The 12,557-nt window shown below is 34.3% G+C and overlaps 1 protein-coding gene across 1 annotated transcript in view; it reads left to right on the forward strand.

Moving 5' to 3' along the window:
- The window catches only part of FBXL17 (F-box and leucine rich repeat protein 17), a 313,938-nt gene extending 301,698 nt beyond the window's left edge, over nt 1–12,240 (forward strand). Inside the window, exon 9 of the mRNA XM_033086616.1 lies at nt 10,450–12,240. Within this exon, the coding sequence (XP_032942507.1) occupies nt 10,450–10,587 (138 nt within the window). The 3' untranslated portion in view covers nt 10,588–12,240. The remainder of the gene's footprint in view (nt 1–10,449) is intronic.
- Nucleotides 12,241–12,557: the final 317 nt, after the last annotated feature.

Here is a 12,557-nt window from a genome sequence, read left to right on the forward strand (position 1 = left end):
GCTGCCTGTGTTTGCGCCATGCTGCACACCCAGAAGCAGCGAGTCAGGTTTCGTTTCTTCGTGTCACCCCTTCATAGTACTCTGGGAGTAGGGTGGAACCACAAACTCCCTGTTCCTCTGCGCAGAAGAGTGCTGTTCTGCTGGTGGCTGCAGCCCAAGGTTATGTTTTAGGACTTGATGTGGATGTGTGGAAGCACATAGTGGGTTGGTGTTGGTCGGGGGCACAGCAGCTCTTGGTTTGTGTATAAACACCAGGAAAAGCATAGCAAGGGATTATATTGAATTCACTTCAAGTTAGTTCCCCACAGCAGAAAAAGAACATGACTATCTGTTCTTCCAACCAAATTTTAATTTAGCTCTGTATTTTTTATCACAGCTTAGGAAAGGGGATATTTTGAAAATAATTGAACCTTTCCTTTAATTACTTTAAGTACCTTGAGAAAGGTGTAGGCAGTTACAGGATGCTTTCTTTCCTCCTGCAAACACTGACATCAGAATTCCTAAGAGCTTTACTTGCATCCTAAGGACATAAAATGATGCCTACATCAGAATTACAGATTAAAATGCACATTTCAAGCTTTTCTTTCTGGACATAGTGAATCATACATTCCTACCATTAAATTGATCTAGATCCTATTTACATGTTCTAGTTAATTAATCAATTATTTTAGTGTATTTGTATTTAATTTTTTTTTTTAATTGAGGAAAAGGGTGATGTTCTCTACATTATTTATTGCTAGAACTCATTTGAAAGATATCGTTATAACATTTATTTCTTGTGCTCTCAAAAGAAGTGAAACAGCTTTAAATAGTGGCAGCTTGAAATCTTTACCCTTGGGGAAAATGCTTGAAATCTTTACCCTTGGGGAAAATGCCTGGGTATCAACTGGGAAATAGGGACTAAAAATTTGTTGGATTGTTTTGGGGTTTTTTCTGGGTGATAGCTTGACTGGTTGAACAATCTGTCACGATAACCTTCCTTCAACTTTTCTCACACATAATTTTCATATTTCAAGATGCTTTTCCTATAACTCTGGTACAATTTGTAGTGGTTATCAGCAGTGCTCCCAAGTAAATGCAGGAGACCTATTTCTTGGGAAAATAGGTAGAAAAATGACACTGAAAAACAGATGCCACAAAATTCAATATTCACCACTCTGTGTGAATGAAATAAAGACAGTCCAACAAAGTTGACTGTGAAAGGATACATAAGTTAGTTAATAAATCATGTTGGCCTTTATTCCTTGTTTCTTCTTTTTTTTCTTTTTATTTTTTACCTTACTTTTTTCTTTCTATTTTTTGAGATGAATTTCTCAAAAAAGACATGGTTGCTTTTCATGAAAATACTTCTGAAAGCCTGTAGCTTATTCCAGATGACTTTCTCAGATAAATTGTAGCATATATTTCCTAGCCTAGTTTTGCTGAGATATTAGAGCACAGAAGTTGATGGTCAATACAACTGGCAAAATGACAAATTATTTTATGCTACCAGAGAGATGAAAAAAAATAGATGATCCCTGAAAATAAAAATGGTCAGTTAAGAAATCATTTGCATCTTAAGTAATAATAAGATTTTTAGACAATATGTTGCTTTTTAGTATAATTTTTCACTTTATCCTTCTATAAAACCTGTTTTACAAATATTTTTAAATACACATTCAGTGAAGACTGCAAATCATTAGCCTAACAGGAATGCAACCCCTGTTGTTTTTTACCCATCACTCACAAGCTTTTAATTTACATAGCTGATCTGTGACTGAAGGTAAGTGCATTAGCACTTTTATGTATTCTGGGTTCTAGTGACACATCTTTCAATTTCAAATATACTTTTGAGCTAAACTGTTCTTAATCAATGGCAGAGTGGCTGGAATACAGAACCATGGCTTGTTTTAATATAATTATCACAGCAATTTGCTTTCCACTTTCCGAAAATGCTATCATTAACCTGATCAGAAAACCTGCCAAATTGCTACCATTTCTTCTTTTATATTACAAGGGGTTCATTTTGAGATTTGAAATTATGATTGTGTGATTTGAGGAGGAATGAAAATATCCAATCCTTCTCTTAAAGAAAAATTCTGTAGCCCTTTTTTTCTCTTAAATTACTCTAATTTGTGCAAGTACATTGCTACATATTAAAAAAGGAATTGCTGTATTTTTAAAATTTTTATATGTATAATGTAGGAGCTGCAATTGATCTATCTCTCTATGAATAATGAAGATTTTAGATTCATGAGATCTGTGAATCCCGTTAGAAGGAAACCACAGCTATCCCACAACAAAAGAAGAATAGCATTTATTTCATTTTGGTTTTCAATTATAACAATTTTAAAAGTCTGAACAATACTGCTTTTGGATTTTTCCCCTTAGCTAACCAGGATAACAGATCCATTATATGTGTAAACGAAAGCATCTGCTAAAACACACAAAAAAAGAATTTCTATACAAGCTAAAGATTTTGCTCTCCTAGTTTAACTGTTTCTTTGCTAAAAGATTTTTATCCTCCAAACTGATACCTCTGCAGCAATTCCATGGCACTGGGCTAAAGATGTAATTTTTGAGAGTTAATGAAATTGTCCTTGTTTTTAAAAAGCACTCACCTGACCATGTCATTCTCCAGTAGAAATATGGGGTCTCAGAGAGCTGTTGATGGCTGATCAACAGTTCAAAATCATGATAAGGCTTACTATTAAGGGAAGATGCAATGTGAACTGGTCAACATTTTTATGAATAAAAATTTTAGAAGGGAGAAATTATTTTAGAAGTATTGCTTGCTGGAACTTCTAGTTATTTTTTCCAGCTAGCAACTTTTGAGAAATACTTCTCTATTAGTTTTACATGCCATCATTTTGACAGGTACTACAGTAATGTGCTCAAATTATTGTTAATGTAGTCAAATAGGAAGGAAAATATTCCGTGTTATTAATTCAACAGGCAGAAAGTAATCTGAAAGAATATTTATCACTATATAAATTACCACACTCATTTTACTGCACCTGGGTCTTAACTGCAATTTTTAGAAGAACAAAGATTTTGAAATGTGTATAATACTGGTAATATTTTTACCTGGAAATATTCTATAGGTGGAGTCTGTAAGTTCATATGATGAAATGAGCAGAAGTAGTAAAACAAATAACCAGCCAAATTCAAGAGCTCCTTTAAAATAGTTTCTCTGATTTAATAGAAAAATAAACCCTCACAATAAGCAAAGAGAATTGAGAGTGAAACTTTTGTTACTTACACAACTTCAATAAAAATTCATGTGATGCAGGAAACTGTGCATACTCATAGAGATCTGAAATGGATGGTGCTCGTCTGCAGTAGACTGGCAGTTTGAGGCGATAGCATTCTCATGAGAAAACAGCCACAGCAATGAATTTCGGTCCTTTCAAGTAGGATTTAAACAAAAACTGTAAAGTAGATATACTCTACAAGCAACCTTGCCACACTTTCTCAAGTCCTTCCAGAAGTGCTACCATGGAATATTAGAAGATTTGTGTATTCCATTTATTTCAATTCGCATGGCAGAAAAGGTTATGGATATTTCTGTTTACCTACTCCTTAATTGCTAAGGTTTAACACAATTAAGATGTCAAATGTCGTGATAATAATAGCACATCAAACTATACTTGCCGATTTCACTATTCATGAGTCTACAAATACAGTGTTTGTATGTTTGTGTATATGCGATTGTTTTTCTTCTTTTTTTCAATAACAGTATCCTCTGAGTAAAAATACACTGTTTTCTCAAGTCGTAAGGGACTTCATTTGGACTACAGGATATTGTGCTAATATTGGTAGTGTTCTTATTTTGTTAAAGTCCTAAACAAGGGTTCTGCCCCTGGGCATAAGGGCAACCACTGAAGCTCAGTGGAATATGTCTGCCGTAGCTGATCAAGTGCATTTCACACAAAACGTTTCCAGAAATCTTTAATTTTGTTTTGGCTACAGGCAACAGTTATAATTGGGCCACCAGAGAATATAATTCATTCAGTTATTAGCAGAAAAAAATCAAAGTACACTTTTTAGAAGATGCTCACTTGAGAAGGCGAAATACAACTTAGAGAAAGACTGTGAAAATGTTTTGCTTATAACTCAAAGTGTGTATATACTGGAATTTTTTGTAAAACATTAGAGAAAGAGGAACAAAAAGTGTTTCCCTAATCCATCATTATGGATACACACAATGACTCTAAAGTCTTTTCTTTGACCATTACAAAAAAAATTTGGCTTTCATGCAATACATCTCTGTGTACTGAGAGAGACATGCAGACAAATTTCAGTAGCCCTAATGCTACAATACCACTCCATAAGTAAAAATGTCAACAGTATTGTAAGAAAGCCCTTTGGGGACAAATTCATTTGCATTTCTTCTGTGTGAAATTGATTTTGTGATTCTTTATATGTAGAATGTAATGATAAAACTTGTGCCATTTTTCTAATCTAACTAAAATCTTTTCATCTGAATGTTGCCTCTCACCTGCTAACATTTCCCTAAAATTCTTAGCAAGTACAGTAATTTCATAATTATAAGCTGCGCCTTATTATAAGCTGCAATTCCGGGTGTCGGCAACTTTTCATTCTTTGTCCATACATAAGCCGCACCTGATTATAAGCCTCAGTTACAATACAGAGTGTGATAAAAGGTATCTATTCTATCACCATCTGTTGAGTGTGGGGACAGTAATCCTTATCTCAACAGCAGATATTCTGCTAATGGGCCATCCATTTAAACCAGGCAGGGCATTGTTCTTTATCTTTTCACAACCCATCCTTCCTCCAGAGAGTCATTTTGTGCTAATGGCCCATTGAGTCCCACTGTGTGATTGATAAAATTACTTCATCCCATTGGGAGTTGCTCCAGCCAGGGGGAAGAGCCCAACATTTCTTACCAAAATAAAAACAGAGGTTTTGGGGACACTAAGGGAGCCCTTTCTCCACTGGACTCCAGAGGAAAACCGGATTTCTCCACATCACCACTGGACCTCCAGAGGGAAACTGCACCTTCTACAGGAGCACTGCTTCAACTGAACCACATCTGTCACTGCAACCACCATTTAATCGTACTGCTACCAACACCCTGCCTGACCGAGTGTCAGGTTGTACTCTGGCTTTGTCAGGGTTTGGGGTTTGTTCCTTTGTAGTACTGTATTTCTATTTTAATTTCCCTAGAAAAGAACTGTTATTCCTAATTCTCATATTTTTGCCTGAAAGCCCCTTGATTTCAAAATTATAATAATTTGGAGGGAGGGGGTTTACATTCTCCATTTCAAAGAGAAGCTCCTGCCTTTTTCGGCAGACACCTGTCCTCCCAACTAAAACAGCAACTTTTCGTTCTTTGTCCATATATAAGCCACACCTGATTATAAGCTGCACTTCTGGATTGGGACAAAATTTTAGTCGAAATGGTGCAGCTTATAATCATGAAATTACTGTACTAGATTTCTAAGATTAAGCTAGCAGTTCTATATATTATTAATGCCTTTTTCTGCAGATATTGCTGAATCAGAGTATTATAAATGAGTCTGTAATTTTTTATTAATGAGTGATTTATAAAACTGTGTAACTGCAGATACTAACCTGCCTTGTTCTCAGAAATCAGCCAGCCAGTGCCCCTTCCATGGACTAGGTTAGATACTATGCAGAAATTATTTCAGCTGTCATCCCTGAATGGTGGTCTGAAGGACACAAAGAGGTTTTTTGTATGAAGATCTAGTAATGCACCTTTGCATTAATCCAGTTTTGCAATCTTTAGCTTTTTTATTTGTATAACTGCTTATTGGTTTCATTTATTAACTTGGAATGGAGATAACTTTTTCTTTTCAATTATCGAGTGAGTTAGTCATTAAACTGAAGTCATTAAGATGTTTTAGGTTTTGTTATTGGAAAAAAACACTCAAACTCTTCAGATTAACATTGAATGCTCATACACTGTATAGAACTGTGTAAAACTTGCAGTTCAGGGGATGGCTCTGCTCTTGTTTTTCAGCATTGCTTTAGATAACACAGCACAGACATTCTTGGCACATTTTAGTAGCTTTGGAGTCAGAACTTCATTCTAAGACTCGCCCTGATGGACCTGTAAGAGGAGATCAGTAGGAAATCCTACAATTCTTGGCAATTAAGTGAAAGAGTATCCAATCCCAGAGAGGATTTCCAGGACATGGTATTGACTTAAGACAAGCTAAGGAGAAGTAACTAGGAAAGAGCTGTTTATGAAAAGCCCCTATACCTGTTTCTCTTCCTAAGCTTTGAATGAAGGTATCAGTCTCATTAAAAAGAAATACCTAGTTTGGCTGATGGTTTCAAACATAATCACTAATTTGCCTTAACAGGATTACAAAAACTTGAATTACTCCTTTGACTTTAATAAGATCTTTTTGAAGACAGTAATGAAAACAAGGTTTCAAAAATAAAAAATCCTAGATTTAGAAATTCCTAATTTTAGAATCTGGAAGTTAAAGAAAATAATGCTGAAATATCACTAGAACAAAAAAATACTAAAATCACCCAATAACTATTCTTGCTTGCATTTTGAATTTTTCATGAAAACTTTCATGAAACATGAAAAATTTTCATGCTGCTTGTGGCATAACAGAAATTTCTGAAGATGCTCTGTGTCCATATTTTGTATGTACAGAGCAGAGTGATGATGAGTGTTCTACAAAGACATGCACAAAAACCTTTTGCCAGTGTTCCATTTCATGTGGACTAGAAGGGTGTTCTTGTTCTTCTTTCCAAGATGAACTCCTAATTATCACATGAGAAATGTTCTCTAGCACTGATAATATTTAAATACTCTCTGCACAACTAAACTGTCTTTAGATGAAGAAGAAGTTAAGGAGGTCCTACCCCAGATAACATTTGTCACAAAGTACTTTCTTCTGGGAAATAGGCAATATGTGTTCAGGTGTCTTTAGGCAAAAGGTATTCAAAATTATGACTTCTAGGTAATTGCTCTAACTGAGTTAAAGGGAGATGATACCACTTAGTCTTGCTGTTTTCTGTAACCCATCTTCTCCTTTGTTGTTTTTTTGGGTTTTTTCAATCTATTCATTGGCCTGGGATAAATTTTTATTTCAGAAAGAAAAAATAACTTTCAAACCAGTCTTTGTTATTATTTTGGGTTTTTTTTTTGTTTGATGACCAGGATTTGCATAAACCTATTACATTCATTCTTAGTTATGCAGGCTGAATCCTTTCATTACGTGTTAAAATATAATTGAAGAGCTATTCAAATTCAGATGAATGTATATGTATTAGATAATTTAGATAGTTTATCTGCAGACAGTAGTCTTTCTTTTGACAACTCAAAAGATTAAGATTAATGAAAGAGTTGTGAAAGAAAAATAATAGCATTCACAGCATATTAAGATGTGGAGATTTTTAGTTTTCATTCATTGAACAAGAATGTTTAAGTTCAGAAGGGAAAATTGCTCTGTTTGTGTAATGAACTTATTTTAGGAATGACATTCAGTATTTTTGTTTTATCGCCAGCCAGGCTGATCTTAAGAAAGAGACAGAAACTTGTGTTCTAAAGGCTGGACATAAGACTTCTTTTCATCTTAATCCTACTGCTAGGGATGACAAGGATACTAAAAAAGTTGACTTAGATATTACTTTTCACATTCATTAACAGAATACAATCTTAATTCTCTTTTTCCTGTTTTTCAGGGAATGCAGTTTTAGGTCAATAGTACAGAGAGTTTATAATACTAAAACTTAATTTTCAGTGTCTGACCTGACTTTTCTCATGGTATAGAAAAGGTATCAAAATCTTCTGATAGGGAATACTTTTTTCTCATGTCTGGACCCAGGTTGGTTTTCCCACTGCCAATTTTTTTTTGTTCTTCTTCTGTTGTGTAATCTTACATTGAATTTGGTTTGGCATAATTTTTATCTCAAAGTTAAGAAGTTTTCAAACTGAAAGTAATTTCTTTCTGTAAATGTTGCGGTTCCAAATACATCCATAGGTTTTGTCTGTTTAACAGACAAATTACTTTGCTGTTTTACAAGCCATAACACAAGTTGTTGCCTAGGATCACACTAATAAGTTAAAATACTTATTTAATACTCCAGTAAAAAATGGAGAAAAGCTTCTACTCTTCAGACTTTGGTCATAAACCAGCTGTTTTTGTCAGTGGCACTTTTGCAATGTCATCTTCATATTCATGTTTATTTTGTAACTGTATTTGGCATTTGATACTAACAGCTTCCTTCTTCTGTTTAATAAGATATTAATGACAAATAGCAACAATTTCTATAAAATATTATTTTATCTAGTAATAATTGTCTCGAAAAAAGTTAGAACAAACAATTAGTGAAAGGTGGTTTATCACAGATTTCTTCATAGGTTTTGAGTCTAAAATATACCACTGTAACATCCTCTGTCTTCCTGAGTGTCATGGACAATGCCTAAGCAAGTCTGGTAGTAAATACATCAGCTTAAACCTAGCTAGACTGTACCTTGTGTACATGTCCTGAGTCCACAGGACATGGAGAGCATTTACTACCTTCCTGTGTGTGAGCATCATCTTTGTAATTAATCGCCTGATTTTTTTCATATAACAGAGAATATACATATGACACTGGCTCTAAAGGCATAATATCTGTGCTATTCTAACAAATAATGCCCAACAGGTAAGTGCTAAATCATAATAACTTCTATGTACAAGTAATACTTGCAGCCATCTAGTAGATAAATAATGTATCTTCTTCAAGTTTCCCATTAAGAAAGAGCAAAATAAGCAGCTGTTGGTTGTAAGCCTCTGTTGTGGCTGAGTTAGCCATTAAGAGAAGTTTCTGGCAGCGTGATAGATTCTGCAATGGGTCTCTGCAGCATAACTCTAATGAAAAGAAACTTTTGACTATTTTTTGGATAGGCATAAAATAGGAAATTACTGCTACTTTAGGGATTCTTCCTTCCAAGCAATATTTCTATGACTTGTAGCTTACAGTTTGCAAGTATGTATTCAGCTGTAAATATCAAATATTATGGGGGACTTGTGCTATCTCTGATTTAATTTTGATTTATTAAAAGTCACTTCTTGTTTTTCAGCACTGAAAGATGTTACTGTAACATAGCAATTTGCCAGAGAAGTACAGTTTGTGCTGTGAAGTTAAACCAGTTTTCTATCCAAGTCAGTCTCAGCTAGATGAAACTTCCAATGAAGATTGAGTATTTCTATTATCAAAGTAGAAGAACTGGATATTAAACCTTTCATTTATCCTTGTCATTGAGTGCAATCACTGTTTAGAAGGAAGCTCTCCTTGTTACCTTTTAAGGACAAAAATATTATTAGTTACTGTGGTTACCATGCTTTAAAATATTATTTGCAAGACAGATCTTTGTAATGGTAGTAAACATTTCAGTCTGGCTTTTCACTTTTGGCCTTGAATGTGGAACACTGAGGGGAAAAAAGCAAACAGTTCCATCAGTTGTATATGCTACTGATGTAGGAAGTTCAGTAAGTGTAGTACCAATGCATTTTAAAATGCCCAACTGCTCAGGAAAGATTTCAAAGAAAACCAACTAGAAGTCGTGGTTCTTAGGTTAATCTTTTATTTGTCTAAAGGTTAAAAAAAACTGTTTACCTCTGTGATAGGAATTGCAATAACTGAAAAATTAATCCCCTTGCAGCAGTGCAATTGTAAAGGTGTTAAGTTTTTTCTGGGTTTGTCTAATTACCTTGTCTTATGAAGAAAAAAGGTGCTAACTTTGATGTCTCAAATTTAAGAGGGACATGCCAGACTCAACGATCTTGTATGTTTTAATTAATGATCCCAACTCCTTAGTGTTATTCTCACAAAAGAAGGCTAAAATAAAATCTTCTACCAGTGATATATGTGAAGACATGGAAGACTTTTACCTTTTAGAAAAAGGAGCATATAGGAGTAATTGATCTACCTGCAACACAGAATGATTCATAATTTTTCCTCATCTTTACTCATGTTTTGTATTACTTTTCATTTCAGACTTGTTGATAGCAACCATACAGTGCAAGTTCATTTCAATAAATTGTGGACTTACTACTTAGCAGTTTTAAATGCCTCCATAACTGTACCATGAATTAATTAATTGATGTACTCTATTTTCATTTTCCAAAGCCAAAAAACACTCACATTTTTAAATGTATGTCTGCTTGAACAACTTTGAGTAGCTTCTATTTCAAGGTAGAAATCTGTTACTTTATGCAACATTTTCTTTAAATTCTTCCTTTACCATGAAATCAAAGCATGGGATTTGATTTGGTTTTTTTTCATTCTCTTACCAGAAATTACATTCAGTATATTTATTTTGTGATAAATGCACCCAGACCTATAGTAACAATGGGGAATCCCATCCTGCAAGCCCGCCAAGGAGTCCAGTTTATCCATTCTTCTAGCTTGCATAATGTTACCCCTTTCATTCACTTTCTGCATATCACAGGTTCTGTTCTTCTGTTGTAGGTGAACGAGGCCACAGTGGAGCAGCTGGTGCAGCAATACCCACATATAACCTTCAGTACTGTGCTGCAGGATTGCAAGAGAACACTGGAGCGAGCTTATCAAATGGGCTGGACACCCAATATGTCTTCTGGCTCCTAACCTTCTGTACCAATGTTCCACTCTGCTGCAATCAGTAGATCTAATGGGGATTGAAGGGTTTATAACCTTTCATATGATGCAATATAGTTGTGAGTTTACAGAGGTTACAGTAAAATGGCAAAAGCTGTACACTGACTTTAACGTACTGTAAAAATATTGAAGTAAAACTTTAGAAATGCATTGTGTTTTTGTTTGCATAAAAGTTATAAAAGCCTTTGGCAAATTTCTTGAAGTGGATTCCTACTAGTTCTCTGGATAGTTTGAGTTATAGATGTTAAGCTTGTTTTCTTCTGTTTACTTTGCCTTGGTCACGTGTGTTTCCTTTTATCTGTAAATGGTAACTCAGTGCTAGCATCAGTGCAGTTGATCAACAGAGGCCTGTGTTGAAACTAGGAACTAAACTTGTTGCTCTTTACTTACTAAATAAAAAGGTTTTAGGAGGTTTTAAGATACAGAGTACCTTAACAGTGAATTACCATTTTCTCATCTTTTTTTTCTTTAAATATAAGAAGCTGTAGCGATATTAAAAATCTGTCCACCTTGACATTTTAATAATGAGTAACAATACTTACCAGCTACACTTCATGAAGACAAAGAATAACTCAATACACCAACTATCAGAATAAGTTGTTGATGCTTATTGTATTTGGCTGAAAAAAAATACTGTCTATTGTAAATTAATTTGTCTTCTCTGACTATGCTGTTCTGTGGATGAATTGGAAAATTCAGATGAATAAGTCAATAACAGGATCCCTCTCATTTTCTGTGTGGTTTTATTTTAGAATGGATCTTATAATGCAAATATTACTTACCTTGAGAAGGCCACTAAACATGAGTCCCATTATGGGTATCAGTGTATGCAAGGAAATACCCAAATTAAACACATAAAATGATTAATTTTCTTGTAGGACTGTTATGGCTTAACCCCAAACCACAACTAAGTACCACACAACCTCTCTTTCACTTTCTCACACATTGCATTCTAAGTATTTGAGCAGGGAATTGTGAAAATACAGACATTGCATCTTCAATTTGGAGTTGCCTTAACCTTTAGAGTATTACCATTTGGTTAAGAATGTTGTTAGGTGTGTAACACTGGATATTTGTTTTTCAAAGGTTACAGCATTTTAATCCAAACTATGAAATGCTTAAGCTTCAGCTGAAAAGTTGTCATTATTGTCAAAATGTTTTGCTAATCCGGGAGGCCTAATGCAACATAACATAGAAGCTTGTTTAGTATGGCTGTATAACTGTGTAAAGCTCTTTGTTGATTTCCATAGCATAATTTTTTGCAACAGAAACATCAGCTCATGTTACTTCCAGTGAGGATGCTGAATGTTTTATTATTAGACTTTTCAAAATGGGGATGAACTAATTTCTGTGGAAAAACAATATATCATAAAGATTTTGTTTAAAATAGGTGGTAAATACTTGTGAACATGTGTAATGCTATGCTGTTTATTTACTCCAAAATGGCAACAGTATTTTAAGAATTAAGTCAGTGAATTATATTACAGATATAGTACAGAATCTCAGTCAATTTTATTTTAATGTCTCTTTATGAGTGCGTTAAAACTATTTCCACACTTTGTAAGTTTCTATTTTTTGGTGAGACCTTTGATCTTGCAATAAACTTTTTGAATAAAGATGTGATATTTTCTGTTTATCTGTGCTGCTAACTGCACTTAGACAATACTAACAGGGAGTTTGAAATCTCCATTATTGAATAGATAGAATTCACCTGGACATGATCCTTAGTAAACTGACCCTGCGGTGATTGACAGAGTTTAACTAGATGACATCCAGAGGTTTTTTTCAATCTCAAATGTATTATAACTGTACAGATTTCTTTAATTTTATGGGTCTGGTTGGTAATCTCTTTTCACTTCTGTCATTTAAGTCACTTCCAGTTGTTTTGTCTTTTACTAACTATTCATCTTTCAGTTTTATGAACATACTAATCTATAGAT

This window comes from Catharus ustulatus, assembly GCF_009819885.2.
Source record: "Catharus ustulatus isolate bCatUst1 chromosome Z unlocalized genomic scaffold, bCatUst1.pri.v2 scaffold_29_arrow_ctg1, whole genome shotgun sequence".
Classification (NCBI taxonomy): Eukaryota; Metazoa; Chordata; class Aves; order Passeriformes; family Turdidae; genus Catharus; species Catharus ustulatus.